The following is a 27,571-nucleotide window of genomic DNA, read 5'->3' as shown; positions in this document are numbered from 1 at the left end:
AACCAAGTACACACATAAATATTTAATATATAAAAAATAAAGTGCTAACAGGCCCCTAGGCAGGGACATTATAAAACATTTCACAAAACTGCAAAACGAAATTGATACAATCAAAGAACACTACATCCAACATATGTGAAAACAGCCAAACACAATATGTACAATCTGGTGGGTGTCCCAGGACAAATGTCCTGTCATATACATGGTATATACATATATACTCTTTTACTCAATATATTATGACAATATATATTTTAAAATTTTGTTATAGACAAAAAATAAAAAACCAAAACAAAAGACAACCCCTACAAAAACACGATAAGGATCAAGCACATGAGTCCTAGACTGACGGACAAATCGCTGCCTCCACGGGGAGTCCCATTGCCACTGCTGGGGAAAATGTGCCAGCGTTCCTTCCTTGGGTGCAGCGCCTCCACGTCCTCCAAGGCACTGTGGGCCGCAGCGGTAAAGTTGGCATCACCAGTTGTGAGCAGGTCGAAGACACAGGACTGGAAATAGATGTCCTTCACTGGCATCTTCTCATGGCATTGAGTGTTGGCAGTCTCCAGCGTGTAGCCAGGCCAGGCCTGCACCAAGGAGGTGTGAGGCAGGCTGTGTCCCAGGATGGCAGACACCTGGCCCTGCCCATCATCGATGCGTTCACTCACGGGGCAGCCGTTCATGCATAGCTGCAGGTCCTGGCTCTCCTCGTAGGACATGGCCAGGTCCTCAGGCATACGGATGGCAAGGGTCAGGTAGCGACCCACCTGCCGCACAAACACTGTGGTTCCTATATAGCGGGCGTGCATCTCCACATAGTGGCCACTCTCCCTCTCCACGATCCGCAGGCTCTTGGCATCACCATCCCCACCACTGGTGGTGCCATCCACAAAGGCGGCCGGCAGGTCATCTGTCACAGCTTGGTAGACTTTCTGATCTGTACACTCATGGTGGGCTTTGAAGATAATGGTGATCTGTGGGAAGGAACATGTACAAGGTTTAAGAGAATGGAAGGGAAGCAGAATGGGACAACCCTCTACAGCAAGAGCTCCCCTTCATTTTGAAGTTAAGGCAGAATTTCCAAAATGGACCCAACTGCTGGCACCTCAAAAATGATATCACTTTCAGAAAATATTTTTTAAAGTCCCATATATTTAGAATTAAAATTTAACATAAATCCAGGGAATGTGCATCAAGAAAAAACAGTTTTAGTTTCCAGTGAGAGAGGAGAGAGAGAGAGAGAGAGAGACAGCGCGTGCGCGCGCGCAAGATAGCAGTGTTGCCATTGGAATATAGGCTTTTCTTTTTTAAAGTGACAGGGTCACACTCTCTAACCCAGGGTCAAGTGCAGTGGCACATTTATAGCTCACTGCAACATTCAACTCCTGGGCTCAAAGGACTTTCTCACCTCAGCCTTCTGAGTACATAGGACTACGGGCATATGCCACCATGCCTGGCTGATTTTAAAAACTTTGTAGTGACAAGGTTGGTGGCGAGGGAGCAACAAAAGGTGGGGGTTCTGTGCTATGTTGCCCAGGCTGGCCTTGAACTCCTGGCCTCAAGTGATCCTCCCACTGTCATCTCCCAAAGTGCTGGGATTATAGGCATAAGCCACCATGCCAGGCCAGATTATGGGCAATTTTTATTGATAATTTATATCCTGTCTTCCTCCAAAGTTGGTAAGTCATGGCACAGCTGAGAAAAGAAAAAGGTTCCTTCTTATTTTAGAGATGACATCTCACTCTGTTGCCCAGGCTGGAGTTCAGTGGTGTGATCTTGGCTCACTGCAGCCTCTACCTCCTGGGCTCAAGCAATTCTCCTGCCTCAGCCTCCCCAGTAGCTGAGACTACTGGCAAGTGCCACCACGCCCTGCTAACTTTTTGTATCTTTAGAAGACATGGTGTTTCCCCAAGTTAGCCAGCATGATCTCGATCTCCTGACCTCGTGATCCATCTGCTTCGGCCTCCCAAAGTGCTGGGGTTACAGGTGTGAGCCACTGCGCCCAGACAGAAAAAGGTTTCTAAGTTATTATGCAGAAACTTTAAGGGGCTTAATTAACAATATACCTAACAGAACTTTTCTTTCTACAAAGATTCTTCATAGGACTGAAAAACCATATCCTATGACTCACCACTATAAACTTACCCATTAGAAATAGAGAAAGAGTTGAGGAGGGGGCACCCCAGTAACAGCCACCACTCATGTGCCCCAGGAAAGATTTCTATTTGTCCCTTAATAAATGTTTCACACCACTGGCTAATCCCTGTAACAGGGAAATCACCTGGCAAATACAGCTCCTAAGCACTGGCAGAGACTAAATACCCTAAACCTAGTTACAGCAAATGTTTTCCCAAACAGCACCATAGTCCCTTCTCAGAAATCTTTTCCCAGCCAACTCTCGATTCTCCACACTAGGCACATAAATTCATCAAAGAAAAAAATATCTAATAATACAAAAGCCTCTCTTTTGCAAACCCATGTTCTTTCCTGCAGAATCCTTTAATTAGAACAGTTATTTAAAAACCTTGCACACCTTCACCTCCAACATGCCCAACATCTCTGGGACAGGTGGTAGAGGGAAGACAGCTGAAGACAGGGGCTGCTGTGTCACACGAGATGGAGAAACTATTTCAAAGAAAAAAATAAGACTACATTTTGAAATTTGTATCATGGCTAGTAACTGAGGCAAAAGAATTCTTTCTTCCTTCTTGACAAAACAAAAAGTATCAGGTGACTTCGGCCAGGAGGAAGGAAGACAAGCCAAACACCCTATGAATTACTCTGGATGGAGGAAAACTTCTACCTCCTGCAAGGAAACTAATCAAAACAATAGACCCTTGTGAAAAAGGCCAGAAAATGCCCCCCACCCCAACCCTCGAGTTTATGTCTGAAGTTTTTCCCCAACTCAGCCAGCATTTGCTCACACTATTTAATTCCACATGTTCCCACTGGTGTTACTTGACTGGAATTTTCCAGCCATTTCATTTTACTTCAGCCAGTTATAAAGCCAGATCTGAACCAGCTGCACCGTAGCAACACTGGTTAAATTCATATCCGTTGTTTGCAGCTGCAACTAAAAGCCAGACAATGTACTATGAAAATGCTGGGTTTTCTCCCTTCCTAATTACCCTGAGCCACAACTTGATTTCACTACCAGCCTTCTTACATTTCAACACCTTCTTAACAACCCAAAGGAGGTGCATCAGACATGATTTCAGGAAATTTGTTGTGCATCCAACCATAGGACCTTTCAGAGTGAATGGGGGTTTTGAGTTAGATATCTAACGGGACCATAAAATAGATTTATTTGGTGGCTCTAAAATCAGTTGACAAGCGTTTTTTTCTTTACGGCATGCTAGGGTCCCTAGGAGACGAAAAGATTGATTCAAGAAAATTTTGCACCTGAAAAAGTTGAAAGTTAACAATACAGATGGTTCAGAGTTAGCAACAGACATTATACAATCACTATGCTCATTTTCACCTGTAACATCCACTCAAAGACTAAACAAACTCTTCAATGACAGCTAAGTAATTTGTCTTTCTAGTCTCACAAACCTAAAATTTAAGCCAACTTGATATTATTTGCAAGAACTAACTGCTGTTTTGTTCACCGTAGTTTGAAAAACAAAGAGGATTTACTTGTGTTGGGCCAACAAAGCAAAGATACCCCATTCCAAAAAGTTTTCAAAAAGCAAGCCAGGGTCCATATTGAGATGGGTGGAAAAGTTCCATATGTCTCACCAAGGCTGTTTTTTTCATTAAGCGTGTCAGTTCCAACTCAGGAACTTCAGGACTCATTTCAAATACCTCCCACATTATTGTCCTCTGCTATACCAGTGACATTAACGTAACTCCTACCTATCTAGAAGCTCAAAACAAAACCTGACTTCTGCTCTAGTATCTACACCTACAAAATATTCTAGTTAACCTAACAGATTTCTGTCTTTCCAATTTACTTGTAGTGATTTTCTCTGAGACAAGCGGCTATTTCTCTTGTTGCTTCCCTACTGAGCAAGGTAATTCTCACACAGAGCATATGTGTAGAATTATCCCTTGAATCAAAATGCTGAGGGTGAGGAGCTGATTGCAAAGCATAAGTGGGTTTCCTAAGTAGTCCCCTGCAGTTGACGTTTGCACTGAACAGGTACCTAGAAATATAATCACTGTAAATGTAGAAAACACTGCGTAATAGTTTCACATGACTTAAGTTTTATAATGCAATTTCGTTCCTCATAAGTTACCACATGAGCTTTTAAAAGGCAAGCACTCAGTCAATGAAGGGCAAGAAATTCATTTTCAGACCGTCTTTCTCTTCAGAAAAGCAAAATTTATTCATTTTTATTTCTTACTTTAGAAAAAAGCACAATTTGAATTTTTAAAAAACACCAAACTTTTAATATTTCCAGCTAGCAGCCATTAGAACAGAAGAAATGAATATTCAAAATTGTAATCAAAAGCTCACATACAGATAATTTTAAAATGCTAGCTATACTGCTTACTTTCCTCCTCTATGAACTAATCTGTATTCTGTCATAACTCAATTTGGCACATCTGTTCTATGCCACACCATTTATTATTGATAGATGGCACTTCTGTGCATTTAAAACATCAATGCCTTTTGTTAAACCTCCTCCACCCAGCCCCTCTCAACCCCCAGCTTAGACAAACTACTCCAGTTCTCTTCATTCATTTTTAATGTTTCACTCCCCGAGATCTTCACCACCTACAAGGTTTAATAGGAAGAGAAAGACAGCAGCTACAAATCAACCTTTCTACATGAAACAGGCAACAAGAACTGAGGAAGGTTTGCTGTGAAATAATTTTAAGAGGCACTTGCCTCTCCTCTCCACCAGGAGAAAAAGAAAACATATTAAATGAAATGAGGTAGCCAACAAAGAGGGAAATACACAGGTACTGCCTTTGCCAAGAGACACAGAGATAGCTATCCAAGGCACAGCAGCCTTGCAAAATGCTGCACACAGGTTTTAAAACAGCAGGCTTCTCAAATGGCTGGGCACCTTAACTATTTGTGCATAATGCATTTTGGAAGAAACACTTATGTATTTAACCAGGCCATTTGGCACTGTGAGTACAGAACTTTTCTGGAATCCTCAATATGATAACTGGACTTTGAGAAACTCATCGCTGGGCTCTAGATTGGTCAGTCAACTAAACTGAGATAGTCACAGAAATTAGCTTGAAACACATGGAAACATAATTTTGATATGCACCTGGTTAAAATTCTGCTGTGTCAAAGAAGCCAATGAATTTTATTTCATATAAGTAACTGATGTGTCTACTTTGTCATATCCTCTGGGTGCAATGATAGGCGGAAAAATAGCAGACTCTAAGGGAGAATAAGAACATGGTGCTTACACCCCCTTTTACCTTACACATGGTAACAGCATGCAGCCCCTACAATCGGTCTTCCCCACTGAACAAAAAAAAGAAACCATTCCGACAAGAGCACATGCTTCAAAGGAGAAAAAAATATACATGCTCTCTCTCCATTCCTAAAACACCTACATTTTTCTTCCAAGAGTTAATTTTTCTAAATGTTAAGAATTCAGAGCCTAGGATGCTCTGAGGCACCTAAAGAAAGTAGAATTTTATATAGGTGTGTACATATATAACATCCACATTATTATATTACTTATTTTTTTTTCTGTATTGGTACTTATTTTTAATCTATATAATTGGTCAAGGACTGTTATGTTTTATATTACTATCCACTTATGTCTACTTCTTTCAGATTTTTGCTTTATTGATGATAGATTATTTGGTGTACAGATATTCAGGATAGCTAGTCTTCATTACAGAGTATATACTTCATCATTATCAAGTCTCATTCTTTGACTAATTTAATTTTTTATCTTGAAATTGCAACTTGTTTTTTAATTAAAATGACCTGAAATGTTTTTCTCTAATACAATTTTGAATTTGTTTCTAATTCATTTACTTCTCTTCATGGATGTGCATATTGGATCTTATTTATCTGTTTGCCATGCCAATTTTATTTATCTTTAATTATTCTTTCCAATGTTCTCAAATTTTTTTCTCCTGTTCATTTTACTCAGTGTTCTCAAGTCTAACTTCCATAATTAGGTCTGTATTTTGGTAATATCCATTAAAAGATGAGTGCTTCTAAAGCAAGCAGAAGCCTTTGAAGGCACCTTTCTTCAAGTGTCTTCCCTGGTCCTACTCTTCCCAACCTGCCAGGGTAATCTTGAAGTGTGAATCTTGGCTGGAGCAGAGGGACTCTGTCCAGACAGCGTGGTAACTGTCCCCTGGTTACATAAAAACTGGGGAGAACTCTCTCTCTGGGGACAAAGAGGCATATTAATTTAGAATAACTCTTTCTGAATAATTTCATGCAAAACCCAGGAGACTTTATATATGCCATATAAAAAAAATATTAGGCTAGAAAATATTTGATGTCACTGATAATTTTCCTTTAAAAATTATGGGGAAAAAAAAACACCTCTTAGGAAGCTATGAACTCAATGAACTGGGATGTAATTTTACAATCACCACTCAGCCTATGTATCAAATACCTTATGAAACAAATATCTACAGGAAGCTGAACTTAAGATCCATAAAAATACATTTTGTTAAACAATTTTGTTGGACTAGGACAAGATACTAACAGTAAGACAGTACCCGTGTTTACAAGGTAAGTGGTAGATTAAATTCATAATGTGGACTCCTTTTAGGGCTTGAATGAGACTAAGAAATCTGCTACCTTCAAAAGAGGTATCCATTTCTCTAGCCTCACGTCTCTTTCTACAGAGCTTGGAACATTTACAGGATCGAGAGAAATGAAATGGACCAAACTTATTCTTCAGTGTTGCCCTAGGTAATAAATACATGCAGAAACACGGGCTGCCTTGGCTGCTGAAGGGGTACTTGGCAGCAGATGGAAAATGAAGAAACCAAACCAGAGTGGAAGGACACCCACAGCTGAAGGCTGCTAGGGTGGTCTGGAGAAGCAGCATCAAGCTCAGTAGCTAAAAAAGAGTGTGAAAGGGAAGCTGGCCCAGGAAGACACAAAAGAGGAACAGGCACAAAAATGCTGGCTTCCCAAAAGTAATTTCTGTACAATTAAGACAAGGAAGGCTGGAAGCATACACAGGTGCAGAGATAGGCAAATTAGCCAACTTCCTTGTACAGACCAGAGCAACACCAGGGTGAGCATGAGGAAAGGTCTTTGTCCTGTAAGTCTTGGTCACTCCAAAAACTCCAAATGGAACCTCTCCCTGAGCTTGTCTGTTGTGTTCTGACTCTGCATTGTGAAGAGGCCAGTAAGTGCAGGAACTCACTATGGTCCTAGATATGAAATCAGGCCTGTGTCGACAGTAATACAGGCCTAGGCTGCCACCTACTTCAGACTAGAGGCTAAAAATATTTTGAAAAGTGAGAGCCAGGGCTGGTGGCAGTTAACTCTCAGGTGAATATGCACTAGCATGTCTTGCCTTCAGGCATTCCCCCTCCTGGTGCAGAGGTGGCAGGGCTGCAGACCGGAGGCCCTGGTGGGATCTTAAGCAAATGCTTGGGCCTAGGTTTAGCACAGCTGTTTTCCAAACCGATGGGATTAGAAAGCCACAGCCTCTTTGATCATTTTTCAGCTTTCGGAGCCGAGCAAAAAATGTAAAAGGGCTTTAAGGTCTTCACAATACACTCACTCTCTATCACTTCTAGGTTCAATTTTAAGCTGCCAGGGCTTAAAAAAAAGAAAAGGCCCATGGGAACTCAGGAATGAGGTGGTTAGAAGTAGTCATTACGTATTTCAAGAAGTTGGTCAACTGAAATGCTACAAAGCAGTATCTTTATCTCTGCATTTTCCTTGGGTCGGGAGAAGGGAAGACCTCAGTACCACGTAAAAGCACATGCATGTACATCGGTGCATGCACACATACGCCTTAAAAGGAAACAGTAAACTTTAACCCCTATTCAGGAGCACATGGAGAGCAGATGAGGAGTTCTAGATGCTGTTATGTCAATTCTATCCACAGTACACACACTATGTCCCAACATGAAAGAACCCCATGTTCTTTTGGCTCCAACTCTTAACTGGGTCATAAAAAACTCCTTTCTCCATAGAACCAGTTTCACCTAAACTTTTTAGACCCAATAGCTTCTGTGATTTCACTGCAAGGCTGTCCAGTTAAAGTCTGTAACTTAAATGTGTGTTAGCTTTTAAGTTATCACTTACTGACAAGTTGGCCAGCTTCCTTGTCAGTCTGAAAAGTCCTTAAGTTACCCCACCCACAAGAACACAAAATTCAAAGCAGTGGAAGAGCAAGTTCTACTGCAGTCAAAACAAAGACAAAACCGGTAAGGAAGCAGCTTCCATTGTTGAACGCCGTAGGTAACTTTTTACATGCCGCATTCCACACGGGCAGAAACTATTTGGTTAGCATTAATTGAAGCCAACAAAAAAAGGATCAACCATCCAATGTTTTCTTCTCACCCCTTCCCCACAAAATGTTGACTCAAAGAAAATTTAACCAGGCAGAGAGAGACATTTGGAAATGTGACAGGAAAACAAGTTCTAACTCTCAGCTGTGTATCAGACTTGGCCTCATGCCTCTGGTTTAAACTATGGAAGAGTGTGCTTTAAAGCAGTAGAGGCCCACAGCACCCTCACATGCAATCTTGCCTGGCTCACACAGGGACAGGTGCTGGGTTAATTTCACTTACAAATGGGGGGTTCTGAAGGTCTCTTCCTCCTTCCAAACCACATTTGGGACAGAGGGAGCACAGTCAGGGAGATTAGAAAGATGATAAAAGACTCATTATCGAGAGCTTTTAATGTGCATGGATGAAATAAAGGCTTACCTTGTTTGAAAAGTTTAGCATAAAAAATAGCCAGGTATTTATCTTACAAAATGATTTTTCAGACTTATAGGTTCATCACACAGCTAGTAATTTCCCCATCTTTCTCTCCTTCCTTTCCCCACGTGTACTCTGGAAACTTTTTACCTCCAGGCAATTTACTGAAGTGATATAAAGTGAAGTTGAGTACTTCCTGGGCCTAAGACCTTATAATCCAGTTTGCACAAGGGCTACGTGGGAAATAGAAAGGGACAAATGTGAACCCTGCCACCCGGAACTACAGATGATTTCTGTTCTTCTGAAAACCTGGCTTTTACTGTTTCAGTATTGCTTCCACACACACACACACACACACACACACACACACACAAATTCAAAGAGTAAAAATAGCTAACAGAGTTTTAAGATGAGACAAGACTCTGGAAAATGAATTTAAGAACTGGTGCCTGCGATAGTCAAATTCTAGAAAGCTTTTGTAGAAAGCTTTCTAGAATAAAATCAAAGATCAGCAGATTTCAAAGGAGGAGGCCAGAGTTCTAGGCCCGCTAGATTGTATGCAGGTAAGGAAATACGAGCATTCTTACTGTGGGAGGTGGAGACTGTGCCAAATCCCAGGAATAAAGACAATGATTTGGCAAGGAGGGTGTCAGCGTGGGACGAACCTTTGCAGCAGCCCACTGTCCTGGCCCTTCTTGACACTCCTGCCAACTTGCAAATGAATAACATCAACTGGAACCAGCTTGTCAATGTGGTTCACCCCAGTGTTCTACAAAGAAATCCTGAAAACACTGGGTTTACACACAAACCCCATGCTTTCCCACCGACTGTTGTAAATTTTAGTTAGTGCTTAGCCTGCGGCAAAGGCTGCATTCACCTCTGCATCTCCCACAGTGGGCCCTTTAGTACCTTCTGTTTCAAATACTGCACCAAATTAACCATACAATTATCAGAATACGATTATCAGAGAAATGATTACATTAAGCAGGGAGCGGTAACTGCAAAATCCTTTCCCACCTGTTCCCAATATGCCTCAACCAGTCAGAACTTCTTAGCATCTTTGTAAAGCAAGAAGGATCACAATAAGGAACAAATCTCAAAGGGGTGGCAGGAATTACCAATGCAACAATATAATCGTAACCAAAAAAAGAGCAATCTCAGATTATAAAGATTAGTTACAATGTATCACCAAGACAGTTGTGGTTTCCTTGTAAAGGGAAAATGGTCTATATTCCCCGCAAAAATATACCATGCATCCCCCTCTTTGTAACACTGCATGCAAGAACGGTATCCCTAGATTCAAAACACAGACCTATCAATGGAAGGAGCAAATCCCTTAGTCCAGAAAATAATGGTAACCACTATGTGCCTCACATGGTTTCCATAAAGATGCTAAAAACATAATGGCTTGCAAAAACTTGGCTACAATAAATGTACTAGGTCTGGGGTCAACAGAGGACAGATTTCCAAAACTTTATGCAGAGATATACTTAATATGACAGCTGAAAGCCTTTGCAATGCAAGGCATGTCTGGTTCTGATTTTGTAAGCAACAAAGAATGACCCAGAACACTGGTTTACATGCCCACATGCTGTTGTGGAACAGTACCTACATGCTAAGGGGCACCAGAAAGCAGGAGACCTACCTCATGCTCTAGAAGCCTACAAGGTAATGGTGTTTCTTACAGTGGAAAACTGTGGGTTACAGAGTTTGAAGAAGACATTAATCAAGAGCAAATCAAACTAAGTCTTTCTACATCTCTAGTATCATCAACCAGTGATACTAGAGAAGTCCCAAAATTTTGAAGAAGTCCCAAGAAAGTAGCAACAGAATTTTAAATTCAGGGGTAAGTTTGGAATTTAGACTGTATCCATATACCTGATGGGCAGGGTATGCTACTATGCTTTGGACAGGTGGTGAGTGCTGCCCATAGGATTACCAGGAGACCTTGGCAGCACCAAAAACATACAAGATAGGCACCTCAGATCATCCGTCCAACTGGCCAACAGTCATCAGGCTTGGTCAAGTACAATGAGCACAACCCTTTCTCAAATTAAAATGCCTTAAGGTAAACCACCTTCTCTCACTCAAGGGTGAGGCACAGTAAAATGTGTAGCAAAAGTTCTGCAATAGGACCTGTTGTCACCCTCAGTCTCTACTCTTACTTTTTATTTTGTGTTACTAAGGTGGAAGGTTAAAATAAGCAAGCAAGAGTGGTGAAAAAGGAAAAAAATCACGTTAAAACAAGAGGAAAAATAAAGTGAAGGCATTCAAACTACTTGTACAAAAATAATTACTAAAAACATTTCCATTGTTTAGGTGTGCCACTTAACTGAATTTCTGAACTGTTTTTGAAAAAGGACTAATTTTGAATTCCGTGGAGACTGGCAATTTTAATGTATGCTACTGGGAATACATTTGCAAAGTGCAGAATCTTTCATAAAAAAAAGAATTTAACCCCCAATCACCTTCTGTGATCATGGCATATAGATTCTTATTGAACCCACTTAAACAGAGATACGAAGATCCATAGAATGAACAAAACAAGAGTGAGACTGAGAGTTTGCAAAAATAACATGGAAGAAGTCAAGCATCCTCACAGACGATCTGGTTTCTCTTGAGTGTGTGAGGCACAGGACTACTACTGACACGTGCTCTCTCTGGAGCCTGTGAAGGGTGGGCTACCTCCTTCTGCAAAACAAAAGCTACCTTTCTTCTCAGTGTAGCTAACTCTGCCAGTTCAGAGCCTATCCCTCTCATCTCATTCTGAGTGCCTGCATGCCTGCAGCCGCCTCTCACAGCCAAAGGTGGGAAAGATGGCCCAGAGCTGATGTGGACGTCAGCCGAGGTGTGTCTGTGTGCCAGACACCCCTGCGGCCTCCGGGGTGGAGAGATGAAAAACCAGCTCTGGCTTCCCCTTCAGAAACACACCTACCTGGCAAGGTAGCCAACTGCCACAGGCTCCTCCCAAGAGAGGGAGGCCAGCAGAGGGCAAAACTAAAAACACAGAGGCCTTAAAAAAGCATACCTGTGCACGCCATGACCAACTGGAAAACAAGCCCTACCTTTCCCAGGGGAGTGGAGGAGGGGGCCATGGTGGGGAAAAAACAGTAGACAGGGAAGATGAGGGAATATCACTGAGCACCGCAGGCCTGTCTGCCTTCAACTCATTGCTTGCCATGCAGAAAGAAAGAAAGGGCTTAGCTAATATATGGCCCCAGATGACTTCATTTTATTTTATGGTGTTTAGATTTTCCCCCCACTTTCTCTTTTCATGATCAGGAAAAAGGGTGGTACTTAGGAGCAGGCAGAGCTCACAAAGTTGGAGTTGAAGATGGCTTGCTCAAGAGGCCAGGTTCCCAGGACTGAGCCTCATTGAGCAAAATACCCTAGGGTCTAGTGCTTCAGTGCAGTGTTAAAGGTAGTGGAATGAATGGATGTTTACAAAAATTTCAGTATCACAGCTGGTCAGCTAACCAATGACATCATCAGCCAGTCTCTCAATCTAGAAGCACTGAACACGTGGGTCATTAAAAATGCTTGACCACACAAGGATGGTCTGGTATCTACCTACAAGGCACAGTACTAGGTTACCCAATAACTGGTCTATGCACGTGCTTAAGTTCTCAGTAAAGCTGGGATTACTATGAAAAAGTTTTTCCAAACATTTTTTAAAGAAAGTATTGTGGTAGACATCAAGGGAAAATTTCAGATCTTGTTTAGAACTTATTTTATAAGCACTTTGTGCCTCTTATTGTTTTTATTTTTATTACCACCACTTTTTTGTGCTTAAGGTTTTTAAAGATTTTATTTTGCCCTGGGTGAGTAAAAGGGAATTGTATGGCAAGATTTTAGGCTTTTCTTTGGTTTCACCAGCACAGGTCATACTAGAATTGGGACAGGTCTTCAAGAGTAACCTTCCAGATGCTTATGAGGCTTTGGAGAGAGTTAAAAAAAAGAAGGGGGATGGGGAGCCAAACCCAACAACTCCTAGAGGTCATGAAATGAAGCTACAGAGTAGTTTGTTGCTGGACAGCATGGTCACCAGATGTGGAAAAATACTTTCCAATTGTGCAATTAAAGACCAAGCATTCTCATCATCTACTTGAATTTATGTCAGAGGACCACTTTCTCCAACTTTTTTCGAATGGATAAAACCTTTGATCCTTATTCCAAACTGAGGGAGAAAACAAGATTGTACTTTTAATTTATTTGTTAAAAATTACATCACATTCAACTGAAATAAAATTATCTTAAATACTTCAGTGTAAACTGTTCCATTTATATAATAGCAATATTCATAAGGTTATCCCCACATATTTTCACCATAATCAGTAACAACAGAATTTTGAAAGACTGAATAACAAACAGAAGTGACACGACTGGATGGAAGGCATGGAGAATAAAATTTGAATACTAGTTCTTGTGAAGAGAACCAGCATCTTCCCACGTACAAGCTCTGATTAATCTCTGTAGTTCTGTTTGAAGGTTACTCTGCCAAGCCCTCAATTATTTGCACAACTGATGACTTTTTCCATTCTCAATGGACTGCCTTCTTTCAGTTACCCAAAGACTATTCCCAGGTTTCATGTGCCATATGACTCCGCAGCAATGATGGATTTGGGGCCATGTTTCTCTTATGAGTTCATAATTCTGTAACTTTATATATAACTTATAGCAAATACATATTCTGAGATATTTACAGAAAAAATGATTTGCATACATACAAAAACCAGAGAGAGAAAAGTTTATTTTGAGATGCAGAATTAGGTGAGGCAAAAGGCAAGCTTGAGCTTTTACTGAGAGTTGAAGTATAAACATTTTGGAGTTCCCCTAAGATGTCTAGACCAGTGTAACAGTAGTCTTTGTTTAGGGCAATGACTTCTAATCTTAAATTTGTGACACCCCAGGGTGTCTCCAGATATCTCCCAAGGTGTTGTAAAATTTCCCCCACAACTGCCAAGTAAAATAACTTCAATTCATTTAAAAAGTATGCCACACATGTTTGGACGCAAGGGAGGGCGTCCTGGAATCAAGAGAACAGTCATAAGTATTTCAAAAGCTTGAGCCTTGTCAATTACATTTAAAAAATCTAAACCAATTTTTGAAGAGATACAATAAATGCAGGAAATAAAGCAAGAAGAGAAGGTCTACGTGCGTGGTTTTGTGGTTGGGGAAGACAGGGAAGGAGGTGGTTAGTTGGGACACTAGTTTAGTGGAAAACCCTTTTGACTTTACTTACTACTGGTTGAATTAGCACTGACTGCCAATTAGAAACCCAGTTCATAGGTCCTCTCTACCTACTTGCACTAAACACTGGTGGCTTGAAGTTGGTTTCAAAGATCTCTGTACAGTATTAGTTTCTTTGAAACAAATGAACAGAGACCACAGAAAGTGGCAGCTAGGCATGGTAAACTTAATTTTGTCAGTATTTCCCTTAGCTTCTGACTGAAACTGTTAACCTGAGGCCCTGGCATTACACACAGGTTACATACTGATGCTCTGCAGTATCTAATTCTTAACCTCCTTGGTCATTAAGAGGTTAGTAACTAAAACACCACTGTGGGTTTACCACTGGGAAGTTGGCTTATTGCCATTTTGTTTTACTACAGCTTCCAAACATCCAATAAAATATATTTCCTGATAGGTCACTGCCTCAGGCCTCACAGCTTTCTTTATTCAGAACATGCACTTCAATCATCTGATAAATCTGAACATGGATTTCTTCAAGAAGAGTCACATACATATGCACTCAAAAAAAGACATCATTGAAAAAAAGCATATATTTTTTTTTGTTAGACAGGCATGACTTTTCCCTGGAGAACTCAATTTTACTGTTTACTTTTTATTCTTCATATCACTGTCTACTTAAAATTAGAACTACGTTTACATTCCAGTGAGAAATTCCTTACTAAATAATTTTTACTTAACCCTTTGTCAACTGTTAATTGTTCTCCAAAAAGAAGTTTCTTTTAAACTAATCCCTTTATAGCACATTTCAAAAGTTATCTGAAGAATCAAACATCTGAAAATTGAGTAGGGAGAGGGAAAAAAGAAAGTATACTTGCCTTATTTGTAGCAGTAGCACTGGATCCAGGGACCACAGGCACATTTGTCACTTGAACTGAAAGATAATTATTATCTATGAGTGGCCAGGCCCCTTCCACTTTGCATGTCTGGAAGTGATCCTTGAAAGTTCTGAGGTGAGGATCTCCAAACAAGCCACAAAAAAGGTAATTGGGAGGGTTCTGGTCCCCCCTCCTGTGTTCCCTGACTCCAGCATGGCTATGATAGTTGCAAGGATCATGGGTCACTTCGGGGTTGGTAGAGGATGTGGGTCCATCCTTGGAACAATTCCTCTGGCTCATGAGGTCACTGATACCCAACACGGCAGAATGGTATACCAGGTTGCCACGGCAGGCTTTTGAAGTTCGCTGGGTGCAGCCAGCATAGGCACGCAGGGCCTTGCAAAACTCAGAGTCAAAGCTGTCAGTGGCAGAGTTCAGGTGAGAAGTTAGGGACACAAAGTCTGTGGTACATTTCTGAATTCGACATTGGGTTGGCTGCTGGCAGTCACCTATAGGAAAGAAGACAAGACCAAACATTTGTAAACTCTTCATAACTTCCTGAGCTACATGAGAAAATGACACTGTCCTTTGGGAACTGTTTGTTCTATTTTACATACTGTACTCCTATTTTAAGAAGCCTTCAGAAATAGGGTTTCATTGTGCTCCTGTCTCTTTCAAATTAAGCCACTGGAAGAAAAACTGCATGTAATTAGTTAACTTAAAACATTAATGCTTGAGCCACTGTGAGTGAACATGAGCCTAGTCCAGTGTTTATAGGTTGAGATTATAAGAGAATAGTCAATAAAATATTTTATCATTATTGCTATTTGTTTATAGGTTTTGGAAGATTTCTCTACTCTAAGGTTATGCCAAAAACATGAACATTGTTTTGATTTCCAAAATTGCATAGTTTGCTTCATAAAGCATTGTAAAAGCAGCACTAAGCACAAAACCATGGTTCAAAACTCCACATCTCAGGAAGGTATAAAATCCTAAATTATAGTATAATTAGTTAAAACATCTTTACTTGATTTACCTGTATGGCTACAGAATAAGAACATCAAGAAAAAAAAATCCAAGTACTGTCATTCTACTTCTCCTGAGGCATGTTTACCAAGAAACTGTAAATAAACTGGCACAATTTCCTAATTTCAACAAAATGTAAATGCTCTAAGAAGGAAAAATATTTACTTTTTCCTTAACATCTGTATCTCCATTACCCTAGAAGCCCAGCTCCCAAGCAGATCACAAGTAAAAGCACACTAAATAAAAACAAGTGATACAAACATTATGAAAAAGCAAAGTATTACTGTACTATTAGTTTAAAAAAATCCATTTCCAAATGATGCTTTTTAACATTAGGTTCTCAAACAAAAACTTATACAATCTTCTAAAGCACAAAAAGCACAAGAACTGCCAATACTAGGTCAGTTGTGTGCCCCAAATAATTTAATATTCTGTTCCATAAAATGGAAACAACAGACTTATTCAAAAGAGACACTGTTCTTTATCATCAACTGCAAATTTTCTATAAATGAACTGTAATACATATTTGTGTCACATAAAATTCTTTATAGGTCTTTAAACTACGGAGAATGTCTCTTAATCTCTAAGTCTTAGGGTTCTCATCAGAGAAATGAGGAAGTCACTCTAAGATGAACTTTGTGATCCTTTTAGACAGCAAATATAATTTGTATTCTGGATAGAGGAAAAAATTCAGCATCAGTAGATTATTATCAAATATATAATTATTTCAAGATGTGGATGTGATAAACTTTAGGATGATATCAAGGTTCAGGGAACGCCATCTGATAAAGACTTTTTTAAAAGTAAGCCTAATATTGTCTTAGAAAGCTATTTTAATATTTTCAGTAGCAAACTGCTCTTAAATATGAATTTATTAGCCTGTAATCTGTTTCTAGCTTTAGCTGGAAGAAACAGGTTTGGAAAGAGACAACTTCTGAAGACAACTCTGCCACCATTTTTAAATTTGAAAAACCAAAATGGGAAAATTATGTAGTCTAGGCTTGATATTCACTTTAACCTAAGTAAAAGATGAAAACATTTTAATACATTGGAGCTATGGATTTACAGCAATCATCAAATCATACTTTCAAAAAAGTTACAAACACATCTTTGTGTGTAATCTATTTGGTTTGCTCATTCCAAAGCTGACAAAAGTAGCTCCAGTATTTACAGAATTCCTCTTTCCAAAGCAGATCAAGTCACTTTCAGCTATTTTTTTTTTTTACTAGAATCTAAATCAAACCAAAACAGAAATCAGCCAACTAAACAACTCCAAAAGGCATTAAAGCCATTTTGCAGATGGAAAAACCAATGCAAAGGGATATTAAAAGGCCCGTTCTGGCGGAATCATAAAACAGCTAGCATTATTAAGCCAGAACGTGGTGCCTTCCCTCAAAACTTGTTGTTCTTCCATCACAGGTCATGTCTCCTTTTATTTCCTAACTCTAATGACAGTACTTGATGGCTAAAAAAAGACTTAAGTACCTACCATATTTTTTTTTTTCTTTTACAATCAGATACATGGAAAGCAAGAAAATAAAGACAGGGCCAAGATCTCAGTAATGAAGAGCTCTTAAGACTGCAGACTGCATATAAATGACAGCACAAGAACTTCCCGCTAAACTTGCAGTGCCTATTTGTTCTTTTTATGGTCTATAAAATCTGTCCAAGCATATGTTTATTTTTAATTATTTCAAATAGTCATAAAATATCAAAAGTAAGAACAGTATGGAAATGCAGATGGAATTGTTCAGAAGGGAATAAAAGCAGAATTTAGATTCCCAGCTCCCTTTTCATACCTTCCTCATTATCCCCCAAACCTTCCCCTTTTTCATAGCAGGTTGGTGTTGACTGCTTAAAGAAATCTCAAATCAAACAGATCGCCTTAGGTTTTTTTTCTTTTGCTTTGGATAAGGCCTTCAACAGCCTTTTGCTACAGAGATGAGGGGAGGGAAGAGGGCTAGAGAGAAAGTACGTTTGGGTCAGCATTTTCAGCTTCATTTCGGGCTCCTGTATAATGACTAATTTGTAGCATACACCCAGAAATACCCAGGCTTCATGAATTTATAATGACAATGCACACTTTGCCTGTTATAGGCAGTAAAGTAAACCTCCTGTCAAAATGCCAAGACAATGTGGAGCAGAAACAATCTCAAGGATGTAGCCAAAAAGGCCATGAAGTGTATGAGTAAGCAAGTAACCCCCATATTGGATCTCCATTCAGGAATTGCAGAGGTTTGCTAAAAAAAAAAAAAAAAAAAAAAGTACTCTTTAAAGTGCAACTAAAAGTACTCTTTTTATACTCCTCCAAGGGCAGAATTCAAACTCTTCACTCTTTAGTTACAGCTTTCTCTATTTTTGGGACAGACCATCCATGCAATGTGACAGCATTTTCAACATTTGTGGGTCTAGAGCTTTCATTTTATCATTTTTAAATGAATCAGACATAAAGACCTCACCATTCAAGACAGTTTCCTTAACACCAGGACTACATGTGTGAATTTGCAGCACATCGCCAGTGTGTAATAAAGGAAATGAGATATGCTGAAGCTGAATTAAGTGAAATGTGGAGCCATATGGGGTGCTAAGGCAAATGATAAGGATCCAGGCATAAAACATACAGTGGTCCATCTGCAAAGAGCACTCGCTCTCTTGCTAGGCTCCCTTCTCTGAGAAACACCCCGGGCATTTAAGTAGCACCACTCTTCAAAGAAATCTCTCAAAAGTAGCGTTCTTTTCCTTAACCAGATAAATTACTTCAACAAGTTGTCCATAGAAATCACTCACCACATTATGTTAGGTTGAATCTAACGGTGACTTAAACGAGGACACATGAAGATACTAAGAGCTTCACATTCCAAATTCTTCAACTAAGACACCCTACTTTTCTAAGCCTTTAAGCCAACTTCGTATGCCTTTCACACGCCAGCAAAGAAATCTTTGAGGATCACATTCCAATCCTGTCACAGGATCCTATGGCAACTATGGGAAACAATATTCAAGCAGCCAAAGGGGACAGAGTCCCCCTAGCACAATTTCCATTTCATGAAACGTACATTTTGGTATTATGGACACAAATTTTTCACACAAAACACTCCTGAATATATCTTGTAATATGTCAAGAAAAATCTTCCACGTAACTACATGCAGTTTGACACTATTTTCTAAGGTTAAGTTACTAATCGAAAGCTGTAATCATTCTAAAACTTTCTATTACCCTTTTTTTATTAAGTCATCAGTCTTTTCCCTAATTGATGGTGTTAAAAAGCAGCTATTACGTCACAATGCAAAGCTACGCCATGTAAATGAAGTCCTCTCAAATGCCACATTTCCCCCCAGCCATTACTTAAAAGACCTCCCTGATTTTTAGCTCTGCGGGTGTGGTTTAATAAATAAGTAAAAATTACTCCGCACAGTTGGATGGCATTGAAGTTCAGGATTCTCCAGATCAGAACATTGTAAAGTGTCATATACAGGACAAAAAGCTCTTGAAGGAAAAGAAACTTATCTAATGCTCCGTTCTCAAGGCTAAAAGACACTTTCCCTTTCAACCTTAGCATTAGGAAAATTCTTTGTCTAGGCAAACTACTAAAAGAAAATAGTGTGAAGAGCGTCCTGGATTTTCATGAAACGCTTTTTTTTTTTTTTTTTAAAGAAAAATAGATATCACATGGTAGGAAGGGTCATCTGCAGGCTTACTTCCCTAAGAACACATTCCTCGAGGCTGGGGCAGCGCCGACCTCCAGAAGGCAGCGTGGTTATCTGTCAACCCCTCACGGAGCCCAAAGACACCCGGCTAGCCACAAAGCACGAGCTTTTCCAGGAGGCTGACCGCTGAATTAAAAGCAGCTTTTGCCAAAACTAAAGAAGTCCCTGGTCGAAAAAGTTGACGTTACTTCGAGATTAACTCCCAGGTTTGCAAACTCTGGTGAAAATTTTTCCATCTGGTGCGCGTCCTTGGCCTCGCCGCCACCCCCAACTCCAGAAAAGCAGCACAAGGCTCCTTGTCTCCCTCCAAGGCGGCTGCGGCGGCGGAAACCTGATCCGAGCCTGACTTTTAGTAAACACCAGCGCTGAGAGCAATAAAACATCCGGAACATTTGTCTCGGGCGCGCGGCCCCCGCCCGCTAAACGTTTGATAAGCGGCTGTTGGACGGGAGATTTGTCAGCGGTCCGAGCCGAAGGCGCGGAGGGTGGGGAGAGGGCTCGTCTCCGCGCCCGGCGGCCGCCAGGTGGGCCACTGCGTTCCTGTCGCCGGGAGCCTGGCTGAGGTGAGGTGCGTGTCACGGGCTCGGGACGCCTTTCCCGTTGCGCCATGCCGCCCTTCCGCCCCGGCGAGCGCCTTCGAGACCTGGGGCTGTTTGGGAACAAAGCCCTCGGCCCCGGGGCTGGCTCCCCTCGCGCGCTCCCGTCCTACCTGCGTGGAGCAGCCCGAGGCTGAGTAGTAGCAGCAACAGCAGCTCCAGCGGCGGCGGGCAGAGCCCGGGGCGGCGGCGCTGCTCAACCTCGGCGGCGGCGGCGCAGGAAGGTGCTGCTCTCAAGCCCATGCCAGTCCATGCAGGTCTCGTGGGCTCCGGCGAGGGCGACGGCGCGGGCGCCGTGGCGGGTCTGGGCCCGTGGCTGCTGCATGGGCCGAGGGGCGCGCCTCGCTTCCTCTTCTTCCTCCTTTAGGCCAGTGTAGCAGATGGGCCGCCACCACCGCCGCAGCAAGCAGTGCGCCGCGGGCGCAGCCAGTCGGCGGCGGCAGCAACGGGGCGCAGGGGCATCGTGGCGGCGGGGAGGGAAAGGGCAGAAGAGAAGACACAAAGACCGTGAGCGACTGCTGAGACGAGTCCTGAGCGAGCGGGGACCCCAGCCACAGCCAGCGTGGGTTCGGCGGGCGTGGACCGCCGAGCAGCTCGCGCAGCCCTAGCAAGCAGCCCGCTGGCGGCCCGGATATCTGCGCGGCGGTTGCCGCGGTCAATCAATCTCAGTCCCGCACTGCCGTCCCGCCCCGCCCCGCCCTGTGCCCGCCTATCCGCGCTGCCATGACCACCCTCCCCCCGCCGCGCCCCTCCCTTCCTCTCCATTGGCTGGGGTTGCATGTCCGCCTGGCTCAGCCTGCCAATCGCAGGACCCAGAGGGCCCGGCGCCCCGCCCACTTAGTGTAATTCGAGTTCCGGGTCCATCGACTGCCTGCGCCGCAACCTTCCTCGTGCTCCCTTTCCTCTCCCGTCTGCCCTCTTCCGCGATTTACTGTTTCCTTGCGCTCAATAGAAATGGGCGACTGTCGCTCACTCTTGCCGGCATTACAAAGGTACCGGCCTTTGACCTCTCCTTGAATTATTGTGATCGGACTTTTTTTTTTTTTTTTTTTTAATTTAATCACCCCTCCTCCCGGCCCTGGCCCTGCCAGCTTCAGCTCCACCTCCTTGGAGGAAGCTGGCGCTTTTACAGAGTGCCGCGCGGCCGGTCACCTTTCAGCCAATCACATCTGCAGAACCGCGTTCCGAGCAGCTTGCGGGAGTCTGGTAAAGTAAGCTCGGGCGGTGTTGGAAATCTGAATGTCACCCGCGGTCCGGGACAGATAGGACGGGCTGGGAAGGTACCTGCGAACTCCAGGAGTAATTTGCTGGCAGCTGCGCGAGGCTCAGGTGTTCTAGTTTTTTTGACATTTCCCTTCCTGAAAGCCGCAAAGGAGAGGTCTAAGAGTGGGCAGACTTCAACGTTCTGTTACAGTGTAATTAATGAAAGTGGTGCGTTTTTATGCAGTGTAACTATGCCACGATTTCTTGTTGCTCAGTGGCTTTTCCACAAATTTCTACAGATTAATTCAGTTTTCCACAAATTTCTACAGATTAATTCAATGGCAGGTCACTTTCTCCTTTTAAGATCGGATGGGCCCAAAAGTGAGGAAAAAGACAATTGTCTGCCCAGAAAGAGGCTGCCAAGTGGAGACAAAAGCAGTCGTGAGATTGATGATAGAGTCCAATTTGTTATCAGTAGGTGTGAAGTGGTATCTAATCTCAAGAATGACCTCAAGGCTGAGAGACACTTGATACTGCCCTGGCCTTAGCTGTTCCCCCAAACAGCTCGGCTGCCATTTAAAATCCACTAACACCCAAATCGTTCCTGGCAACTCTACCCGCTACATTACTCAGAATCTCTAATTAGGAATTTCATATCAACCACAGACATGTTGATATTCCATACATGTTTAAATGTACTAATCAATGGACTAGGATAATTGAGGGGCAAACCTTCGATCTCACCAGCTTACTCAGACACATTGTGAATTGCTCAAACCACTAGATCCCTAATCAAGGATGCCTATCCGTTTTTACTGTAACTTTTCATTACTTACTTATTACATACTATGATGACTCAAGGGGTAAACACACCTTTCACTACCCACGATATAATCCAAGCCTTGTGTATATCCATAATATGCTTAATAATAGCTTCACAGTTGCCTGGAGAAATGACTTTTGGGGAGGAAGGTACATGACATTTTTAGATAATGCTGCGGACTAAATATTATTAGAGCAAAAATTTACCATCTTGCGATTGCTTCATATAATTAATAAGATATAATTCATAATATACTAAGAAGTAGCTTTAAAACGTAATGAAATATAACGCTGATTTTCAAAGTATTTGGCTAACAAAGACTAAAATGTTTTTTTCCTCTTAACCCAAGGCCCTATAAAAGAAGCATCTCACCGTATTGACCATATTTCAAAACATATAACCAATAGTTAAGGATCAAAAATTTCAGTTTGGTTTGGGTCTTTCCGATCGTGACTTTATATGATTTTTTTTTCACTCCCCTCCCCCCATATCCTGTTCTGTAAGTACACGGGTGCTCTAGATTTCCGTATCAATAGAGGGCGTCCTCGAGTCATTGCAAATCCTGGTGGTGTGAAACAACTGTTCTTCAGAGGAAAAACTTCATCTTCTCTAAGGTGCTTTATTGCTCCTCTGTTGTAAAATTTGACAAGCTCGAGATTTATAAGCCTAACAATTCACTTTTTATTGCTGCATAAGTGTTCAGACGCTAGAGGAAAATGCTAATTTTCACAATTATACCACATAGTGGTTCCTATTTTCAAGACATAGGTCAGTTGACAACTCGCGGGTAAATTGGTACTGTTAGAAAGATCAGAAATCGGCTTGGAAAGCAAGAGCATAGTGAATGGTCGCTTATAGCACTGCCACTCCTCAAGCCCGTGAACTGCAAGTTACAAAGGATTTTAGATTCTCCAAAGAAAAATCGGGGAGGGTGCTACAACACAAACATAAAATCGATGAGTTATAAAAGTTTTATGTTTTAATCAGATAAAAAGAATGAAGTGACTGATGACTTGTGTAACTCACACATCCACCATGTTTCTTGCCACTGGTGCTCTTTCTCCCTTCCTCTTTGTTTTCAGGAAGGAAAGAGAAAGAGGAGACCTGAACAGTACATTCAGGGGATTCAGCAAAGCATACACCATGGTATGAATGTGCAAGTGGACAGAATTAAAACACATGCCAGAAACACTAATGGATTCTAAACAAGATGCGGTTTCATTTCCTGAACCTATACATGATGTTTTAACTGTTCTCTAGTTAATATGTCTCTATTTCCAGAAATCTAACAGGAGGATCTCTGCCTGCTTAGCAGATCACCTAGGTTTCCGTTTGCGCAATCCATTCTAGAGTAAGGGCTCCCTGGCCGCTCCCCCGTCTACTATGTATACAAAGCAGCGGCTGAAATAGCTTGGAGTCCGACAGCGCAGCGTCAAGCAGCTCGTGGTTTGTACTTACATCATTTTTTTTTCATAGCAGGAGTGAAAGTTTATTAAAAAGCTTTAGAATAGTAAGGAAAGAAAGGAAGGAAAGGAAAGGAGAGAAAAGAAGGAAAGTACAACTTGGAAGAGGGCCAAGCGGGCGACTTGAGAAACCAAGTGCCTGTACTTACATCATTCTTAACCCTTCCGCTCCTGGAGGGGGCTCAGAGGGATCAGGGGGCCCCCGGACTTCGGAACACGCAGGACCTGGGCGTGAGAGAAGAATCCCAGAGCTTGGTGTGAGCAATGCACCCCCGGAGAGAGAGAGCCTGGGGCCTGTGAGGGGCTCATCACCCGCTCGTACGCAACGGGCCCCCGCAATCCCTGCGGGCTCGGCTGCTGCTCTCACCGCTCAAAACGGCAGGTGCAAAAAGCATTTGGGAGCCGCTTGCCAGCGCGCGGAGGTAATGCGCTTCCTGTCCATTTATCTCAGGAAACCAGTGCAGCCTTCCCTTCGAAACAAAATTAACCTCTCATTAGCCAGCCACTCGCTCCCAAGAAGGCCTTAAAAGCTTTACCAGCTCGCTAATGTATTTAGGCTTTTCTTCCAGGCAAACGCAGCCGCCGGTCTTGACTGCCATCAGCTCAAGGGGTTCCTTCGGGCTCTCCCGCGAGCCAACAGCTGACCTCTCTGCAGCCTAGTCTGGGCAACTCCAGCCAACTCAGGATCCCATTTTGTAGTCCCCGGCAGACCCGACACCCCTGAAAGAACTCCACGCCAGAAGAAGCCAGAACAAGTTCCCACGAATTTCATGGGCGCCCTTCACATTAAACCCTCAGCTCCCCTGTTTTCAAGGGAACAGGAAAGGGCGCTGGGGAGGGACTTCGGTGGCCAGCTGTCCCTGGGTCGTGGGCGCTGATTGCTCTGCGGAGCACCAGCCCTGCACACAGCGGGTGCTGGAAGCGTTGATGGGGGGCTGGAGGGTGGGGAAGCGTAAACTAGGATCTAGCCGGTTCCAGGCGTGGAAAATCAAATGTGGTCCTAGATCTGTAAGTGGCGAAAAGGGGCTTTTGGGAACGTCAGGGCTTTCTCACCCCGGCCCCCCGCCGCCCTGAGGCTGGAAGATTTATACCACACAGGTGGATGGAGACCTAAACAAAACAGTCCCGGCTGCTGCCTGCCGCTCGCCCCCCACGTCCCCCGGGCCCACCGCAAACTTCAGCAAAATAAACAACTCACCACAGGCATTCCCTTGTCTGCAGCACGACGCTTGCCAGCTGGGAAAATAAGCCGCAAGCCACGCGGCCCAGGCGCGGAGGGAAGGCAGCGCGGCGCCCGCCCCTCTCCCCCAGGTGGGGGCAGCGGGACTCGGGGCGGGAGGGAGGCTCCGCCTCGGGGGCCGCGCTCCCAGCTCTGCGACTCCGGAATGAGCTCTCGGAGAGGAGCTGCGCCCTTCCAGCTAGCGCGATTTCTCCGCCACCTAGGCGAGAGGGCGGGGAGCCCAATCCCTCAGTCCCCCGCACCCCACCAGCTTCCTCCAGGCTGCTTTCTCCCCACTCCAACCTCAAATAGAGGCGAAAGGAGACCCCCGCCCCCAGCAACTCTTCTATCGCCACACTGCCCCCTGCCGGCGCTACCCCGCTCCTTCCTGCACAGCTGACGGCTGGGGGCGTAGGGGCGCCCCAGACCCCCGCGTCCAGTTCCCGGCCCAGTTCTCTCTTCGCCTTCCCCCCACCACACTCAGTCTTGCACAAAGACGCCTTTCACGCAGCCAGCGCCGCTCTCCCGGCCAGCGGCGCTGCCTTCGCCCACCCGCGGCACCGACCGACTCCTGGTGGGTGATTGTGCCAGTCGTCGCGGGGCAGGCGGCAGCGGACGCGTGCGGGCTGTTCCCAGTCCGCGCCTCGGCCAAGGGGCCAGATGCGCTGCCCCCGCCACGTTCTCTAGCTTCCCGCCAGCAGCCGCAGAATGCACCCCTTTCTCTCCGTAAATGATCCTTGAGGTTCTCACTAGTGTGTCTAAATATGGGGACAGTGGCAGGAACGGTCCTCTGGACTTTCGCCGAAAGAAGGAATCCAGCGACCTTCCCTGACCACCTAAGGTGCCAGTGTGTCTTTACAGCTTAAGAAAGCCAAAGATAAAGATTTGGGAATAAAGAGGGAAGAGAGGGTTTAAAAGGACACCTAAGACCCAGAGCAAGTGTGTTGCAAAGAACAAGCCCACGAAATGTTCGAGGGAGGACGGTCGCTTCCATCAGTGTAGAAGGCGTGGAGGGCGAGAAAGCGATTAACTTTCTACCTTAGATTGATCTTCCAAAGTAGAAAAAAAAAGGATCCTAGATACTCAGCGGCAGCTAATAGGCGCGTTCAAGCCCTGGAACGAGCAGGCTGCTACTCTTAGTAAAGTCAAATGCTTAAGCATCTTCACTCAGGGAGGTCGCTTCTTGCCTTCTTAGGCAAGAATCTATGACCCTCTCCAGCTTTTGCCTTCTCCTCTCACAGCCCCTCCTTACAGTTTCTTGGGCTAACGCTAGAGGCAGCATAGGGCAGTGTAAAGAGGGCGAATGGGACTCCCCAGAAGCACAGAAGAGGGTCTAGTCCTGAGTTTCTGGGTCTGGGTCTTAGGCAACTGACTTAACATCTTTGGACCCCGGTGTCACTATCAAGAAAGGATGTGTAAGGGGCAATATTAGTAAAATTTACATATTCTTCTGTTTCTTAAATTCAGTGATAATGACTGCCCTTCCTTCAAACCTCTGCAGGTTCCTCAGTGTTTTTTCGCTTTGCTTTATCTTCTCTAAGTGCCAGTCAAATTGAAAAAAAAAAATACTGAGATTGTTTCAAGGTAAATGTAAGACATATTGAAACATACTCTTTTTCATCTGAGAATTAAGAAGAAGAAGAAGAAAAAAAAAAAAACCCAACTCAGTTCCTGTTTCACAGAAGCAAGGAATTTTAATGTCCCCACTTGCTTTGCTTTTGAAAAGCCACTCCAGCAGTCAGCAAAGCACAGCTTTGATTTAGAAACTAAAGACTAGTCTCTTGTGTTTTTCTTTTCCCTTCCACCAACACAAAGACAAGCTGCAGCATAAAATAATGATGAACAAGAGTTCAAAGCAAGCCCAGTGAGCCGGCCCAGAGGATGTTTTTTAATGCAGCCCAGTCCTTCCTCTCTCTCCTGCTAAGCTGGACAGTACATAAATAGCAGGCACAAGCTGCCAGAATTCCCTGTCTCCTCCACTCTTTTCCCATAAATATTGGTCAGTGGAGCCTGGATGCTAACTTGTCAATCATCACATAAAAGCATTCATCAAATAATACATTTAATTTTTTCTTAGTTCTATAATATTTTTCAGAATTTTAAGTTCACTACCCACTTTGGAAACTTGAACCTGAGTTCTTCCTCTGGGCAAGCTTGTCTGTTTTCGGAGAACTTTCTATGCAACCAAGGCAAAAAAAGGGTAAAATCTCATAATGAAGTACTAACTTTTAAATTACAAATCTCTTGTTTTAATTTCAACAATAGAATTTCAATAATGGCTTAGCTTTCATATAATGCTCACTTTTAGAAGCTATCTATTAAAGAGAATTCTTAAGAATCTTTTCATTGGGAAAAAAATTTCCTTAAATAATAGTGGTGGGAAAATACTGTGAGCTCGTCTAATTCTGTTGCTTTCATTTTTTTTTTTAATGTTATATTTTAGGCTCAGTACGATGGCTCACACCTGTAATCCCAGTGCTTTGACAGGCCAAGGCTGGAGGATCACTTGAATCCAGGTGTTAGAATGAGCCTAGGGAATACAAGAAGACTTGGTTTCTACAAAATTTTTCAAACTTAGCTAGACGTGGTGGCACATGCTTGTAGTCCTTGCTACTTGGGAGGCTGAAGTAGGA

General features: G+C 43.1%; 1 protein-coding gene across 2 annotated transcripts; it reads right to left on the bottom strand.

Annotated features, from left to right (window-relative positions):
• On the bottom strand, positions 1-25,474 carry RGMB (repulsive guidance molecule BMP co-receptor b). 2 transcript variants are annotated; one of them, XM_017510371.2, is made up of 5 exons: positions 24,918-25,474; positions 23,869-23,944; positions 20,344-20,591; positions 14,901-15,409; positions 1-974 (listed from the first exon to the last, which is right to left on the bottom strand). In XM_017510371.2, exons 2-5 carry the CDS (start codon positions 23,871-23,873, stop codon positions 306-308), a joined length of 1,431 nt encoding a protein of 476 aa, XP_017365860.1. In that variant the 5' UTR covers positions 23,874-23,944; positions 24,918-25,474; the 3' UTR covers positions 1-305. The 2 variants fall into 2 exon arrangements, with proteins under 2 accessions (XP_017365860.1, XP_037587928.1); XM_037732000.1 differs by lacking the exon at positions 24,918-25,474 and having other exon boundaries at positions 23,869-24,869.
• Between the last annotated feature and the right edge of the window lie 2,097 nt (positions 25,475-27,571).

Source organism: Cebus imitator, unplaced genomic scaffold (assembly GCF_001604975.1).
Source record: "Cebus imitator isolate Cc_AM_T3 unplaced genomic scaffold, Cebus_imitator-1.0 Scaffold436, whole genome shotgun sequence".
Lineage (NCBI taxonomy): Eukaryota > Metazoa > Chordata > Mammalia > Primates > Cebidae > Cebus > Cebus imitator.
The sequence above is the reverse complement of the archived record's forward strand: the minus strand, read 5'-3'. Positions and strand labels throughout refer to the sequence as shown.